This window comes from Oncorhynchus gorbuscha, unplaced genomic scaffold (assembly GCF_021184085.1).
Source record: "Oncorhynchus gorbuscha isolate QuinsamMale2020 ecotype Even-year unplaced genomic scaffold, OgorEven_v1.0 Un_scaffold_868, whole genome shotgun sequence".
Taxonomy (NCBI): Eukaryota; Metazoa; Chordata; class Actinopteri; order Salmoniformes; family Salmonidae; genus Oncorhynchus; species Oncorhynchus gorbuscha.
The window spans coordinates 132819-150933 of record NW_025745852.1 but is presented as its reverse complement, the minus strand read 5'-3'; the positions used below and the strand labels follow the sequence as shown (position 1 = coordinate 150933).

General features: G+C 45.2%; 1 protein-coding gene across 1 annotated transcript in view; it reads left to right on the top strand.

Moving 5' to 3' along the window:
- Positions 1–249: 249 nt before the first annotated feature.
- Positions 250–18115, top strand: part of LOC124020642 (CUB and sushi domain-containing protein 3-like) — a gene marked incomplete at its 3' end in the record, with an annotated part of 113755 nt that continues 95889 nt past the window's right edge. The window contains exon 1 of the mRNA XM_046335884.1: positions 250–363. Coding sequence (XP_046191840.1) covers positions 297–363 — 67 coding nt within the window. The remainder of the gene's footprint in view (positions 364–18115) is intronic.

The following is an 18115-nucleotide window of genomic DNA, read 5'->3' as shown; positions in this document are numbered from 1 at the left end:
TATACTTGATGCCCCTCTCGGCGAGATGGTTGAGTCCACATCAAGGTTGCTGCCGCTGCTGTGCTCTCCTAAAATCCACTGTTCACTTTTAGCTTCGTTCTCAGCGTTTGGCATAGCACTACGGATTGCTGTCTCTGGCTGAAAAGGAATTACTTCCCAACCTAAATACACGTTTAGTTGTAAATATGAAAACTGTGCATAGAGACGGATACTACGCGGGATCTATCGAACTATCTGACATGATCAATAGAAGAAGCGTTAAATGCTGCCGGACGGATTTAGTTCAATCTAGAACCATGAGGATTAGAACTGGAATTATATTCTGGAATCTCATGTTTTCAATGATGTTCTCGTGTGTGAAAGGTACGTCATTGCAGTATTTCTTCTGGTTCTGTTTTATTTTTGGTTCCGGGAGAAAATCGATTGTAGCTTTATGGACGTGCGCGGAAAATGCAAGGGGTTTTGGATGGAGAGCCAGGGACGCATTTTTCTTCGGCTGCGCTCAATGCAGGCTTTGAGCGGAGTCTCGATAGATATTCTTGCAGTACACTCATCCGAATAACATACGTGAGCTGCTTGGGTTAGTAACTCGTGGATTGTGACTGACTTGAGTAACGACCATGCACTGCAGTTTTGTAATATAATACATCACGATGTTTTTTATTATTAACTTACAATAACCACATTTTACACGATGGGTCATTTTGTGCTCTTTTTGTTGTTGTTGCGGGGTTTAGTCTTGTGGATCTCGTGCGTTTCCTCCTGAACCCCTCTGGTTAAGTACCTTTACGGGGTCGTGTAGTAGGTTCATGAACAACGATATGAAACCAAAGTATTGAATGTTGGTCACAGACCTGCCAGCGCCTCCAGGTTGACTTTAGGTGCGCTGTTTAGTATGCTGATAGTGACGCCGCGACCACTTAGAGTGAATGGCCCGATATTATGCAATTAGAGAACGAATGGGTGAATCTTTATTTCTGAAAAACAACAACTTTGAGACTATCTAGTTACCTGCTAAGGGGAATTGTCTCGTGCTCGTGTGTATGTAATATATAAATAAAGAAGCTATGTCACAGCCTACGGTGTGTTGCGGTGGTAGGCTACAGATTAACATGTTGTATTTGGAGGCAGGAAAATTAGCCTATTTAAACGAGACTCTCTCGACATCTGCTATTTGGTTGACAAACCCATTTCATGTCACATCAGCAAATTTCATTTTTACCCACTTTTGAACATCAACAAAAACACACCTTGTTTTTTTCCACCTAAACTAATTGTTGCGCGTAGAGGCATATTGTTCATCCGCAAATGTTGGACAATATATGATATTTTCTATAATCTGCGTATTATAATGTAATGAATAAAGATCAAGGGCAAGCTAATTTGCCACTCCATGTGTATCCGTGACACTTCATCATGCTTCCGTCTGCATTATGTCAACAACACCATTATCTACAATGAGTCCAGTTTACATCACTGAGTTTCACTCCTTACTCACTTCTAGAGCGGATGAAATATGATCCTCACTAACCCCCGTAGCTACTCCATACTCTCTGAGATGCGTTGTGATCCTGATACAGTATAATGCAGATACCAGTGTACATGTGGACCCCCCCTGTGCAGTCATTTCTGCTGTCTGTCTACTGGGGGTGGATGAATGTGTTGCCTGCCTCCATCAGGGTTTCATCACCACCCACATTGGAAAGACAAGACAGAGAAGGAGAAGAGAGAGGAGACTTCAAACAGCCCTACAGCTACTGGATTGACACTTGATGCAGATTTGGTGATGCATGACTGCATTACCTAGAGGGGTCTGGAGAGCACCTTGAATTAGGAAGATGGTCCAGCTAGCATGAAGCCAAGGGCAGGACAGGCCACCCATATCCATCTCTGTTGGGCCATCTTCTCTATCTCTTTCTCTCTATCTCTCTCTCTATCTCTATGACTCTATCTGACTCTCTGTCTCTCTCTCCCTCTCTCAATTTATCTTTCTATCTCTCTGACTCTATCTGACTCTCTCTCTCTCTCTCTCTCTCTCTCTCTCTCTCTCTCTCTCTCTCTCTCTCTCTCTCTCTCTCTCTCTCTCTCTCTCTCTCTCTCTCTCTCTCTCTCTCTCTCTCTCTCTCTCTCTCTCTCACACACACAATTTCTCTTTCTCTCTATCTCTCTGACTCCATCTGACTATCTCTATCTCTCTTTCTCCCCTTTCTCCCTCTTCTCTCTCTCTCTCTCTCTCTCTCTCTCTCTCTCTCTCTCTCTCTCTCTCTCTCTCTCTCTCTCTCTCTCTCTCTCTCTCTCTCTCTCTCTCTCTCTCTCTCTCTCTCTCTCTCTCTCTCTCTCTCTCTCTCTCTCTCTCTCTCTCACACACACAATTTCTCTTTCTCTCTATCTCTCTGACTCCATCTGACTATCTCTATCTCTCTTTCTCCCTTTCTCCCTCTCTCTCTCTCTCTCTCTCTCTCTCTCTCTCTCTCTCTCTCTCTCTCTCTCTCTCTCTCTCTCTCTCTCTCTCTCTCTCTCTCTCTCTCTCTCTCTCTCTCTCTCTCTCTCTCTCTCTCTCTCTCTCTCTCTCTCTCTCTCTCTCTCTTCTCTCTCTCTCGCTCTCTGTGGTTGGGAGTGGGACCAATGCCACGGGGCTTAACAAGGAAAAGCAAGTTCCTCCCTGAGCTCCAGCAAATAATTACCAGTAATCTGGGAGTGGGTTAATCTATTCAGTGATCGAGAGGGAGGGAAAGAGAGAGACGGAGAGAGAGAGAGAGAGGGAGAGAAAGAGAAAGATGGAGAGAGAGAGGTGGAGAAGAGAGTGTGTGTGTGTGGGGGGGGGGACTGTCACGATGACTTGTAGCTAGCTAGCTGTAGTGTGATTATGTAAACCAGAGCAGTTTGTCTGTGTAATTATACACTATCTTCATGGAGAGCAGGGATTATCCTGCCCCTCAGGTTCTTCATCTCTCAAGTGGCTGTAGAGCCCATCTCTACTCCCTTCACACCATATAGTAGAACCATCTCTACTCCCTTCACACCATATAGTAGAACCATCTCTTGTCCCTTCACACCATGTTGAGGAACCATCTCTTCTCCCTTCACACCATATAGTAGAACCATCTCTACTCCCTTCACACCATATAGTAGAACCATCTCTTGTCCCTTCACACCATGTTGAGGAACCATCTCTTCTCCCTTCATATCATATAGTAGAACCATCTCTACTCCCTTCACACCATGTTGAGGAACCATCTCTTCTCCCTTCACACCATGTTGAGGAACCATCTCTTCTCCCTTCACACCATGTTGAGGAACCATCTCTTCTCCCTTCACACCATGTTGAGGAACCATCTCTTCTCCCTTCACACCATGTTGAGGAACCATCTCTTCTCCCTTCACACCATGTTGAGGAACCATCTCTTCTCCCTTCACACCATGTTGAGGAACCATCTCTTCTCCCTTCACACCATGTTGAGGAACCATCTCTTCTCCCTTCACACCATGTTGAGGAACCATCTCTTCTCCCTTCACACCATGTTGAGGAACCATCTCTTCTCCCTTCACACCATATGGTAGAACCATCTCTTGTCCCTTCACACCATGTTGAGGAACCATCTCTTCTCCCTTCATATCATATAGTAGAACCATCTCTTCTCCCTTCATATCATATAGTAGAACCATCTCTTCTCCCTTCACACCATGTTGAGGAACCATCTCTTCTCCCTTCATATCATATAGTAGAACCATCTCTTCTCCCTTCACACCATGTTGAGGAACCATCTCTTCTCCCTTCACACCATGTTGAGGAACCATCTCTACTCCCTTCACATCATATAGTAGAACCATCTCTTCTTCCTTCACATCATGTTGAGGAACCACATCTTCTCCCTTCACATCATATAGTAGAACCATCTCTTCTCCCTTCACACTGCTCCTTGGTGGATCTAAAAGCTGTTGCATGGAGTCAAGACTGGAGTTTTTTTTCTTCATCTCCCTCTCTCTTTCTTTCAATTAAAATCAATCAAATACTTTTTGAAGTGAGCTTCATTGGCATGGGGAACCGTATGTTTACATTACCAAAGCAAGTGAAATAAACAATATTCAGAAATGAAGTAAACAAATCAGACATTTTAAATGGTGTCGTATGCAGTCAGGACTGGAGATGAGGTGTTGTATGGAGTCAGGACTGGAGATGAGGTGTTGTATGGAGTCAGGACTGGAGATGAGGTGTTGGATGGAGTCAGGACTGGAGATGAGGTGTTGTATGGAGTCAGGACTGGAGATGAGGTGTTGTATGGAGTCAGGACTGGAGATGAGGTGTTGTATGGAGTCAGGACTGGAGATGAGGTGTTGTATGGAGTCAGGACTGGAGATGAGGTGTTGTACGGAGTCAGGACTGGAGATGAGGTGTTGTATGGAGTCAGGACTGGAGATGAGGTGTTGTATGGAGTCAGGACTGGAGATGAGGTGTTGTATGGAGTCAGGACTGGAGATGAGGTGTTGGATGGACAGTGGAATACAGAACAACAGCCCAGCTGCTGTTATTCTCTGTGATGGATTTCACCTCTTTGGAATCAGCCAGAAACTCAGTTTAGATAATGGGATCCAGCCAGAAACCCAGTTGAGATAATGTAATTGTGGAGATAAACAGAAAAGGGCCATTTGTAAACAGCCACTGGATCTGGCTGATACGGATTTGTAATGTTGGAAACAAAGTATCAGGCAGGAAATTAACGCCAGCAAATAAACATGAAATCAAACTGCAGTTAAAGGGTATTTAAACGGAACAATTATAATTGAGATGTAATAAACAAACCTGTAGATTAAAGTTTGAGAAAAATCATTCTCACCTACACAGATTAATAATCATTCTCACGTACACATATTAATAATGATTCTCACATACACAGATTCAAAATCATTCACACCCACACAGATTAATAGTCATTCATACTCTCAAAGATTAATAATCATTCACTCCCACAGAGATTAATAATGATTCACACTCTCACAGAGATTAATAATCATTCATACTCTCAAAGATTAATAATCATTCACTCCCACAGAGATTAATAATGATTCACACTCTCACAGAGATTAATAATGATTCACACTCTCACAGAGATCAATAATGATTCACACTCTCACAGAGATTAATAATGATTCACACTCTCACAGAGATTAATAATCATTCACACTCTCACAGAGATTAATAATCATTCACACTCTCACAGAGATTAATAATGATTCACACTCTCACAGAGATTAATAATTATTCATACACACACAGATTTTCTTAACAACAGATTTGATTGTTGATAGTTTATTAAACATAACAAATCTCACTCATCTCAGCTAGCAAAAAACAACACATTGCACGAGACAATATTCTCAAATATTTTCTGTTATGTAAATGCACAAATAGCAGATGGATAATTTATTGTTTCATGAAACATCTCACTGTGAAGAATCATACTGCTTATTTGGGCTATCATGTCCTGAGGTGTCCTGAGGTGTCCTGAGGTGTCCTGAGGTGTCCTGAGGTGTCCTGAGGTGTCCTGAGGTGTTATATTTAGACTGTTGTCAACGTGTCCTGAGGTGTCCTGAGGTGTCCTGAGGTGTTATATTTAGACTGTTGTCAACGTGTCCTGAGGTGTCCTGAGGTGTCCTGAGGTGTTATATTTAGACTGTTGTCAACGTGTCCTGAGGTGTCCTGAGGTGTCCTGAGGTGTCCTGAGGTGTTATATTTAGACTGTTGTCAACGTGTCCTGAGGTGTCCTGAGGTGTCCTGAGGTGTTATATTTAGACTGTTGTCAACGTGTCCTGAGGTGTCCTGAGGTGTCCTGAGGTGTCCTGAGGTGTTATATTTAGACTGTTGTCAACGTGTCCTGAGGTGTCCTGAGGTGTCCTGAGGTGTCCTGAGGTGTTATATTTAGACTGTTGTCAACGTGTCCTGAGGTGTCCTGAGGTGTCCTGAGGTGTCCTGAGGTGTTATATTTAGACTGTTGTCAACATGTCCTGAGGTGTCCTGAGGTGTCCTGTGGTGTCCTGAGGTGTCCTGAGGTGTTATATTTAGACTGTTGTCAACGTGTCCTGAGGTGTCCTGAGGTGTCCTGAGGTGTTATATTCAGACTGTTGTCAACGTGTCCTGAGGTGTCCTGAGGTGTCCTGAGGCGTCCTGAGGTGTCCTGAGGTGTTATATTCAGACTATTGTCAAGGTGTCCTGAGGTGTCCTGAGGTGTTATATTCAGACTATTGTCAACGTGTCCTGAGGTGTCCTGAGGTGTTATATTCAGACTGTTGTCAACGTGTCCTGAGGTGTCCTGAGGTGTTATATTCAGACTGTTGTCAACGTGTCCTGAGGTGTCCTGAGGTATCCTGAGGTGTTATATTCAGACTGTTGTCAACGTGTCCTGAGGTGTCCTGAGGTGTCCTGAGGTGTCCTGAGGTGTTATATTCAGACTATTGTCAAAGTGTCCTCTGTTTATTTCTTTATATTCAACTTCGATTTAGGTTCGGATTTCTCATCAATTCAACTGATTACTGTCCAGGATGTACTGTCTAATATGATGCAGCAGTGTTGTATTACTGTATTGAGTAGCAACTCTCTCTCTCTCTCTGTCTCCTCTCTCTGTCTCTGTCTCTGTCTCTGTCTCTGTCTCTGTCTCTGTCTCTGTCTCTGTCTCTGTCTCTCTCTCTGTCTCTCTCTCTCTCTCTCTCTCTCTCTCTCTCTCTCTCTCTCTCTCTCTCTCTCTCTCTCTCTCTCTCTCTGTCTCCTCTCTCTGTCTCTGTCTCTGTCTCTGTCTCTGTCTCTGTCTCTGTCTCTGTCTCTGTCTCTGTCTCTGTCTCTGTCTCTGTCTCTCTCTGTCTCTCTCTCTCTCTCTCTCTCTCTCTCTCTCTCTCTCTCTCTCTCTCTCTCTCTCTCTCTCTCTCTCTCTCTCTCTCTCACTCACTCACTCACTCACTCACTCACTCACTCACTCACTCACTCACTCACTCACTCACTCACTCACTCACTCACTCACTCACTCACTCACTCTCTATCTCTCTCACGCTCTCTCACGCACACACACACACACACACACACACACACACACACACACACACACACACACACACACACACACACACACACACACACACACACACACACACACACACACACACACACACACACACACACACACACTGGACCGCCAAATTCTAAACAACGTCGGCAGTAATGTCCTTGTTCAGTAGAGATATTCAGATCGAGTGTTGTGATCTTGAGTTCATTGGGAGAAATTTCTCGCCTTCAAATGGAATATTCCAGAGCCCTGAATTCTAAGTTATATAGATAGATTCCTCAAGTAGCCTGAAGTCATTGTTTTGGGTGTTATTTCCCAATGGAATATCTTACCGTACTTCTACACATTCTAGTGACTCGTGAGGTACGACCACTGTGATTATTATTATCTGACCCTGCTGGCCATGTTCTGTTTTAATCTCCATCCGGAACAGCCAGAAGAGGACTGGCCACCCCTCATAGCCTGGTTCCTCTCTAGGTTTATAATCTCCACCCGGCACAGCCAGAAGAGGACTGGCCCACCCCTCATAGCCTGGTTCCTCTCTAGGTTTATAAACTCCACCCCTCATAGCCTGGTTACTCTCCAGGTTTATAATCTCCATCCGGAACAGCCAGAAGAGGACTGGCCCACCCCTCATAGCCTGGTTCCTCTCTAGGTTTATAAACTCCACCCCTCATAGCCTGGTTACTCTCCAGGTTTATAATCTCCACCCGGCACAGCCAGAAGAGGACTGGCCCACCCCTCATAGCCTGGTTCCTCTCTAGGTTTATAAACTCCACCCCTCATAGCCTGGTTCCTCTCTAGGTTTATAATCTCCACCCCTCATAGCCTGGTTCCTCTCTAGGTTTATAATCTCCACCCCTCATAGCCTGGTTCCTCTCTAGGTTTATAATCTCCACCCCTCATAGCCTGATTCCTCTCTAGGTTTATAATCTCCACCCCTCATAGCCTGGTTACTCTCTAGGTTTATAGTCTCCACCCCTCATAGCCTGGTTCCTCTCTAGGTTTATAAACTCCACCCCTCATAGCCTGGTTACTCTCCAGGTTTATAATCTCCACCCGGCACAGCCAGAAGAGGACTGGCCCACCCCTCATAGCCTGGTTCCTCTCTAGGTTTATAGTCTCCACCCCTCATAGCCTGGTTCCTCTCTAGGTTTATAATCTCCACCCCTCATAGCCTGGTTCCTCTCTAGGTTTATAGTCTCCACCCCTCATAGCCTGGTTCCTCTCTAGGTTTATAAACTCCACCCCTCATAGCCTGGTTACTCTCTAGGTTTATAGTCTCCACCCCTCATAGCCTGGTTACTCTCTAGGTTTATAATCTCCACCCCTCATAGCCTGGTTCCTCTCTAGGTTTATAATCTCCACCCCTCATAGCCTGGTTCCTCTCTAGGTTTATAATCTCCACCCCTCATAGCCTGGTTCCTCTCTAGGTTTATAAACTCCACCCCTCATAGTCTGGTTCCTCTCTAGGTTTATAATCTCCACCCCTCATAGCCTGGTTCCTCTCAAGGTTTCTTCCTAGGTTCTGGCCTTTCTGGGGAGTTTTTCCTAGCAAACGTGTTTCTACACCTGCATTGCTTGCTGTTTGGGGTTTTAGGCTGGGTTTCTGTACAGCACTTTGAGATATCAGCTGATGTACGAAGGGCTTTATAAATACATTTGATTTGTTCCAGTGTTTAGTGTCCTGTGTTCTGTTGTGCTTTTGGAAGGCCAAAGTTTCATAAGGACATATCTGAGATGGGGTTTTTTCTCTCCAGGAAATGGGATGTATATCTTTATAGCTATTATCATAGAACTGGAAGGAAATATAGGGGCAACAGCTGATAGAAGGTGGAATCACCATTTCCCAGGAGTGTGCTGTACTGTACGTTTGATGCTTTTACAATATCTAGGATCTAGAAGAGAGTGTGTGTGTGTGTGTGTGTGTGTGTGTGTGTGTGTGTGTGTGTGTGTGTGTGTGTGTGTGTGTGTGTGTGTGTGTGTGTGTGTGTGTGTGTGTGTGTGTGTGTGTGTGTGTGTGTCAGATCTTAGAATCTGGGAAACGTTTTCCTTTTCACAACACGACAAAGGGATGATCCATTCTATCAATGGGACTGGACTACAATCCATTCTATCAAAGGGACTGGACTACAATCCATTCTATCAATGGGACTGGACTCCAATCCATTCTATCAATGGGACTGGACTACAATCCATTCTATCAATGGGACTGGACTACAATCCATTCTATCAATGGGACTGGACTACAATCCATTCTATCAATGGGACTAGACTACAATCCATTCTATCAATGGGACTGGACTACAATCGATTCTATCAATGGGACTGGACTACAATCGATTCTATCAATGGGACTGGACTCCAATCCATTCTATCAATGGGACTGGACGACAATCCATTCTATCAAAGGGGCTAGACTACCATCCATTCTATCAATGGGACTGGTCCAAATACTGTCGTCCTGAGTAGAGCTGCACAGTCATGTTTATAAAATGGATGGATCTCTTTAGAGAGGGGCATCTTATCAGGGTCACCGTCTACAAACAAGTTTACTCTTTCTATGTTCTGATTGTTTTCCCTCATCTCTTAAGTTTACACTACAGCCTTCCAAACATATGAGGAGAGTTGGGGGCCTTTTTTAGTTTTCACTACAGCCTGTCAGACATCTGAGGAGAGTTGGGGGCCTTTTTTAGTTTTCACTACAGGCTGTCAAACATATGAGGAGAGTTGGGGGCCTTTTTTAGTTTTCACTACAGGCTGTCAGACATTTGACGAGAGTTGGGGGCCTTTTTTAGTTTACACTACAGCCTGTCAGACATCTGAGGAGAGTTGGGGGCCTTTTTTAGTTTTCACTACAGGCTGTCTAAGGAGAGTTGGGGGCCTTTTTTAGTTTACACTACAGGCTGTCTGAGGAGAGTTGGGGGCCTTTTTTAGTTTTCACTACAGGCTGTCTGAGGAGAGTTGGGGGCCTTTTTTAGTTTTCACTACAGGCTGTCTGAGGAGAGTTGGGGGCCTTTTTTAGTTTACACTACAGGCTGTCAAACATATGAGGAGAGTTGGGGGCCTTTTTTAGTTTACACTACAGGCTGTCAGACATCTGAGGAGAGTTGGGGGCCTTTTTTAGTTTACACTACAGGCTGTCAAACATATGAGGAGAGTTGGGGGCCTTTTTTAGTTTTCACTACAGGCTGTCAGACATCTGAGGAGAGTTGGGGGCCTTTTTTAGTTTACACTACAGGCTGTCAGACATCTGAGGAGAGTTGGGGGCCTTTTTTAGTTTTCACTACAGGCTGTCTGAGGAGTGTTGGGGGCCTTTTTTAGTTTACACTACAGTCTGTCAGACATCTGAGGAGAGTTGGGGGCCTTTTTTAGTTTTCACTACAGCCTGTCAAACATATGAGGAGAGTTGGGGGCCTTTTTTAGTTTACACTACAGGCTGTCAAACATATGAGGAGAGTTGGGGGCCTTTTTTAGTTTACACTACAGGCTGTCTGAGGAGAGTTGGGGGCCTTTTTTAGTTTTCACTACAGCCTGTCAGACATCTGAGGAGAGTTGGGGACCTTTTTTAGTTTACACTACAGCCTGTCAAACATATGAGGAGAGTTGGGGGCCTTTTTTAGTTTACACTACAGGCTGTCAAACATCTGAGGAGAGTTGGGGGCCTTTTTTAGTTTTCACTACAGGCTGTCTGAGGAGAGTTGGGGGCCTTTTTTAGTTTTCACTACAGCCTGTCAGACATCTGAGGAGAGTTGGGGGCCTTTTTTAGTTTTCACTACAGCCTGTCAGACATCTGAGGAGAGTTGGGGGCCTTTTTTAGTTTTCACTACAGCCTGTCAGACATCTGAGGAGAGTTGGGGGCCTTTTTTAGTTTTCACTACAGCCTGTCAGACATCTGAGGAGAGTTGGGGGCCTTTTTTAGTTTTCACTACAGGCTGTCTGAGGAGAGTTGGGGGTCTTTTTTAGTTTACACTACAGTCTGTCAGACATCTGAGGAGAGTTGGGGGCCTTTTTTAGTTTTCACTACAGCCTGTCAAACATATGAGGAGAGTTGGGGGCCTTTTTTAGTTTACACTACAGGCTGTCAAACATATGAGGAGAGTTGGGGGCCTTTTTTAGTTTACACTACAGGCTGTCTGAGGAGAGTTGGGGGCCTTTTTTAGTTTTCACTACAGCCTGTCAGACATCTGAGGAGAGTTGGGGACCTTTTTTAGTTTACACTACAGCCTGTCAAACATATGAGGAGAGTTGGGGGCCTTTTTTAGTTTACACTACAGGCTGTCAAACATCTGAGGAGAGTTGGGGGCCTTTTTTAGTTTTCACTACAGGCTGTCTGAGGAGAGTTGGGGGCCTTTTTTAGTTTACACTACAGGCTGTCAAACATCTGAGGAGAGTTGGGGGCCTTTTTTAGTTTTCACTACAGGCTGTCTGAGGAGAGTTGGGGGCCTTTTTTAGTTTACACTACAGGCTGTCAAACATCTGAGGAGAGTTGGGGGCCTTTTTTAGTTTACACTACAGGCTGTCTGAGGAGAGTTGAGGGCCTTTTTTAGTTTACACTACAGGCTGTCTGAGGAGAGTTGGGGGCCTTTTTTAGTTTACACTACAGGCTGTCTGACATATGAGGAGAGTTGGGGGCCTTTTTTAGTTTACACTACAGGCGGTCTGAGGAGAGTTGGGGGCATTTTTTAGTTTTCACTACAGGCTGTCTGAGGAGAGTTGGGGGCCTTTTTTAGTTTACACTACAGGCTGTCTGAGGAGAGTTGGGGGCCTTTTTTAGTTTACACTACAGGCTGTCTGAGGAGAGTTGGGGGCCTTTTTTAGTTTACACTACAGGCTGTCTGAGGAGAGTTGGGGGCCTTTTTTAGTTTACACTACAGGCTGTCAAACATCTGAGGAGAGTTGGGGGCCTTTTTTAGTTTAAACTACAGGCTGTCAGACATCTGAGGAGAGTTGGGGGCTTTTTTTAGTTTTCACTACAGCCTGTCAGACATCTGAGGAGAGTTGGGGGCCTTTTTTAGTTTTCACTACAGCCTGTCAGACATCTGAGGAGAGTTGGGGGCCTTTTTTTAGTTTTCACTACAGCCTGTCAGACATCTGAGGAGAGTTGGGGGCCTTTTTTTAGTTTTCACTACAGGCTGTCTGAGGAGAGTTGGGGGCCTTTTTTAGTTTTCACTACAGCCTGTCAGACATCTGAGGAGAGTTGGGGGCCTTTTTTAGTTTTCACTACAGCCTGTCAGACATCTGAGGAGAGTTGGGGGCCTTTTTTAGTTTTCACTACAGGCTGTCTAACATATGAGGAGAGTTGGGGGCCTTTTTTAGTTTACACTACAGGCTGTCTGAGGAGAGTTGGGGGCCTTTTTTAGTTTACACTACAGGCTGTCTGAGGAGAGTTGGGGGCCTTTTTTAGTTTACACTACAGGCTGTCTGAGGAGAGTTGGGGGCCTTTTTTAGTTTACACTACAGGCTGTCTGAGGAGAGTTGGGGGCCTTTTTTAGTTTTCACTACAGGCTGTCTGAGGAGAGTTGGGGGCCTTTTTTAGTTTACACTACAGCCTGTCAAACATATGAGGAGAGGTGGGGGCCTTTTTTAGTTTACACTACAGGCTGTCAAACATCTGAGGAGAGTTGGGGGCCTTTTTTAGTTTTCACTACAGGCTGTCTGAGGAGAGTTGGGGGCCTTTTTTAGTTTACACTACAGGCTGTCAAACATCTGAGGAGAGTTGGGGGCCTTTTTTAGTTTTCACTACAGGCTGTCTGAGGAGAGTTGGGGGCCTTTTTTTGTTTACACTACAGGCTGTCAAACATCTGAGGAGAGTTGGGGGCCTTTTTTAGTTTACACTACAGGCTGTCTGAGGAGAGTTGAGGGCCTTTTTTAGTTTACACTACAGGCTGTCAAACATCTGAGGAGAGTTGGGGGCCTTTTTTAGTTTACACTACAGGCTGTCTGACATATGAGGAGAGTTGGGGGCCTTTTTTAGTTTACACTACAGGCTGTCTGAGGAGAGTTGGGGGCCTTTTTTAGTTTTCACTACAGGCTGTCTGAGGAGAGTTGGGGGCCTTTTTTAGTTTACACTACAGGCTGTCTGAGGAGAGTTGGGGGCCTTTTTTAGTTTACACTACAGGCTGTCTGAGGAGAGTTGGGGGCCTTTTTTAGTTTACACTACAGGCTGTCTGAGGAGAGTTGGGGGCCTTTTTTAGTTTACACTACAGGCTGTCAAACATCTGAGGAGAGTTGGGGGCCTTTTTTAGTTTAAACTACAGGCTGTCAGACATCTGAGGAGAGTTGGGGGCCTTTTTTAGTTTACACTACAGGCTGTCAGACATCTGAGGAGAGTTGGGGGCCTTTTTTAAGTTTTCACTACAGCCTGTCAGACATCTGAGGAGAGTTGGGGGCCTTTTTTTAGTTTTCACTACAGCCTGTCAGACATCTGAGGAGAGTTGGGGGCCTTTTTTAGTTTTCACTACAGCCTGTCAGACATCTGAGGAGAGTTGGGGGCCTTTTTTAGTTTTCACTACAGGCTGTCTAACATATGAGGAGAGTTGGGGGCCTTTTTTAGTTTACACTACAGGCTGTCTGAGGAGAGTTGGGGGCCTTTTTTAGTTTACACTACAGGCTGTCTGAGGAGAGTTGGGGGCCTTTTTTAGTTTACACTACAGGCTGTCTGAGGAGAGTTGGGGGCCTTTTTTAGTTTACACTACAGGCTGTCTGAGGAGAGTTGGGGGCCTTTTTTAGTTTTCACTACAGGCTGTCTGAGGAGAGTTGGGGGCCTTTTTTAGTTTACACTACAGGCTGTCTGAGGAGAGTTGGGGGCCTTTTTTAGTTTACACTACAGGCTGTCTGACATCTGAGGAGAGTTGGGGGCCTTTTTTAGTTTACACTACAGGCTGTCTAACATATGAGGAGAGTTGGGGGCCTTTTTTAGTTTACACTACAGGCTGTCTGAGGAGAGTTGGGGGCCTTTTTTAGTTTACACTACAGGCTGTCAAACATCTGAGGAGAGTTGGGGGCCTTTTTTAGTTTACACTACAGGCTGTCTGAGGAGAGTTGGAGGTCTTTTTTAGTTTACACTACAGGCTGTCTGAGGAGAGTTGGGGGCCTTTTTTAGTTTACACTACAGGCTGTCTGAGGAGAGTTGGGGGCCTTTTTTAGTTTACACTACAGGCTGTCTGAGGAGAGTTGGGGGCCTTTTTTAGTTTACACTACAGGCTGTCTGAGGAGAGTTGGGGGCCTTTTTTAGTTTACACTACAGGCTGTCTGAGGAGAGTTGGGGGCCTTTTTTAGTTTACACTACAGGCTGTATGAGGAGAGTTGGGATCCTTTTTTAGTTTACACTACAGGCTGTATGAGGAGAGTTGGGGGCCTTTTTTAGTTTACACTACAGGCTGTCTGAGGAGAGTTGGGGGCCTTTTTTAGTTTACACTACAGGCTGTCTGAGGAGAGTTGGGGGCCTTTTTTAGTTTACACTACAGGCTGTCTGAGGAGAGTTGGGGGCCTTTTTTAGTTTACACTACAGCCTGTCTGAGGAGAGTTGGGGGCCTTTTTTAGTTTACACTACAGGCTGTCTGAGGAGAGTTGGGGTCCTTTTTTAGTTTACACTACAGGCTGTATGAGGAGAGTTGGGGGCCTTTTTTAGTTTACACTACAGGCTGTCTGAGGAGAGTTGGGGGCCTTTTTTAGTTTACACTACAGGCTGTCTGAGGAGAGTTGGGGCCTTTTTTAGTTTACACTACATGCTGTCTGAGGAGAGTTGGGGGCCTTTTTTAGTTTACACTACAGGCTGACAAACATATGAGGAGAGTTGGGGGCCTTTTTTAGTTTACACTACAGGCTGTCTAACATATGAGGAGAGTTGGGGGCCTTTTTTAGTTTACACTACAGGCTGTCAAACATATGAGGAGAGTTGGGGGCCTTTTTTAGTTTACACTACAGGCTGTCTAACATATGAGGAGAGTTGGGGGCCTTTTTTAGTTTACACTATAGGCTGTCTAACATCTGAGGAGAGTTGGGGGCCTTTTTTAGTTTACACTACAGGCTGTCTGAGGAGAGTTGGGGGCCTTTTTTAGTTTACACTACAGGCTGTCTGAGGAGAGTTGGGGGCCTTTTTTAGTTTTCACTACAGCCTGTCAGACATCTGAGGAGAGTTGGGGGCCTTTTTTAGTTTACACTACAGCCTGTCAAACATATGAGGAGAGTTGGGGGCCTTTTTTAGTTTACACTACAGGCTGTCAGACATCTGAGGAGAGTTGGGGGCCTTTTTTAGTTTTCACTACAGGCTGTCAAACATCTGAGGAGAGTTGGGGGCCTTTTTTAGTTTACACTACAGGCTGTCAGACATCTGAGGAGAGTTGGGGGCCTTTTTTAGTTTACACTACAGGCTGTCAAACATCTGAGGAGAGTTGGGGGCCTTTTTCAGTTTTCACTACAGGCTGTCTGAGGAGAGTTGGGGGCCTTTTTTAGTTTACACTACAGGCTGTCAAACATCTGAGGAGAGTTGGGGGCCTTTTTTAGTTTTCACTACAGGCTGTCTGAGGAGAGTTGGGGGCCTTTTTTAGGTTACACTACAGGCTGTCAAACATCTGAGGAGAGTTGGGGGCCTTTTTTAGTTTACACTACAGGCTGTCTGAGGAGAGTTGAGGGCCTTTTTTAGTTTACACTACAGGCTGTCAAACATCTGAGGAGAGTTGGGGGCCTTTTTTAGTTTACACTACAGGCTGTCTGACATATGAGGAGAGTTGGGGGCCTTTTTTAGTTTACACTACAGGCTGTCTGAGGAGAGTTGGGGGCCTTTTTTAGTTTACACTACAGGCTGTCTGAGGAGAGTTGGGGGCCTTTTTTAGTTTACACTACAGGCTGTCTGAGGAGAGTTGGGGGCCTTTTTTAGTTTACACTACAGGCTGTCTGAGGAGAGTTGGGGGCCTTTTTTAGTTTACACTACAGGCTGTCAAACATCTGAGGAGAGTTGGGGGCCTTTTTTAGTTTAAACTACAGGCTGTCAGACATCTGAGGAGAGTTGGGGGCCTTTTTTAGTTTTCACTACAGCCTGTCAGACATCTGAGGAGAGTTGGGGGCCTTTTTTAGTTTACACTACAGGCTGTCTGAGGAGAGTTGAGGGCCTTTTTTAGTTTACACTACAGGCTGTCAAACATCTGAGGAGAGTTGGGGGCCTTTTTTAGTTTACACTACAGGCTGTCTGACATATGAGGAGAGTTGGGGGCCTTTTTTAGTTTACACTACAGGCTGTCTGAGGAGAGTTGGGGGCCTTTTTTAGTTTACACTACAGGCTGTCTGAGGAGAGTTGGGGGCCTTTTTTAGTTTACACTACAGGCTGTCTGAGGAGAGTTGGGGGCCTTTTTTAGTTTACACTACAGGCTGTCTGAGGAGAGTTGGGGGCCTTTTTTAGTTTACACTACAGGCTGTCAAACATCTGAGGAGAGTTGGGGGCCTTTTTTAGTTTAAACTACAGGCTGTCAGACATCTGAGGAGAGTTGGGGGCCTTTTTTAGTTTTCACTACAGCCTGTCAGACATCTGAGGAGAGTTGGGGGCCTTTTTTAGTTTTCACTACAGCCTGTCAGACATCTGAGGAGAGTTGGGGGCCTTTTTTAGTTTTCACTACAGGCTGTCTAACATATGAGGAGAGTTGGGGGCCTTTTTTAGTTTACACTACAGGCTGTCTGAGGAGAGTTGGGGGCCTTTTTTAGTTTACACTACAGGCTGTCTGAGGAGAGTTGGGGGCCTTTTTTAGTTTACACTACAGGCTGTCTGAGGAGAGTTGGGGGCCTTTTTTAGTTTACACTACAGGCTGTCTGAGGAGAGTTGGGGGCCTTTTTTAGTTTTCACTACAGGCTGTCTGAGGAGAGTTGGGGGCCTTTTTTAGTTTACACTACAGGCTGTCTGAGGAGAGTTGGGGGCCTTTTTTAGTTTACACTACAGGCTGTCTGACATCTGAGGAGAGTTGGGGGCCTTTTTTAGTTTACACTACAGGCTGTCTAACATATGAGGAGAGTTGGGGGCCTTTTTTAGTTTACACTACAGGCTGTCTGAGGAGAGTTGGGGGCCTTTTTTAGTTTACACTACAGGCTGTCAAACATCTGAGGAGAGTTGGGGGCCTTTTTTAGTTTACACTACAGGCTGTCTGAGGAGAGTTGGAGGTCTTTTTTAGTTTACACTACAGGCTGTCTGAGGAGAGTTGGGGGCCTTTTTTAGTTTACACTACAGGCTGTCTGAGGAGAGTTGGGGGCCTTTTTTAGTTTACACTACAGGCTGTCTGAGGAGAGTTGGGGGCCTTTTTTAGTTTACACTACAGGCTGTCTGAGGAGAGTTGGGGGCCTTTTTTAGTTTACACTACAGGCTGTCTGAGGAGAGTTGGGGGCCTTTTTTAGTTTACACTACAGGCTGTCTGAGGAGAGTTGGGGGCCTTTTTTAGTTTACACTACAGGCTGTCTGAGGAGAGTTGGGGTCCTTTTTTAGTTTACACTACAGGCTGTATAAGGAGAGTTGGGGGCCTTTTTTAGTTTACACTACAGGCTGTCTGAGGAGAGTTGGGGGCCTTTTTTAGTTTACACTACAGGCTGTCTGAGGAGAGTTGGGGGCCTTTTTTAGTTTACACTACAGGCTGTCTGAGGAGAGTTGGGGGCCTTTTTTAGTTTACACTACAGCCTGTCAGACATCTGAGGAGAGTTGGGGGCCTTTTTTATTTTTCACTACAGGCTGTCAAACATCTGAGGAGAGTTGGGGCCTTTTTTAGTTTACACTACAGGCTGTCTGAGGAGAGTTGGGGGCCTTTTTTAGTTTACACTACAGGCTGTCAAACATATGAGGAGAGTTGGGGGCCTTTTTTAGTTTACACTACAGGCTGTCTAACATATGAGGAGAGTTGGGGGCCTTTTTTAGTTTACACTACAGGCTGTCAAACATATGAGGAGAGTTGGGGGCCTTTTTTAGTTTACACTACAGGCTGTCTAACATATGAGGAGAGTTGGGGGCCTTTTCTAGTTTACACTATAGGCTGTCTAACATCTGAGGAGAGTTGGGGGCCTTTTTTAGTTTACACTACAGGCTGTCT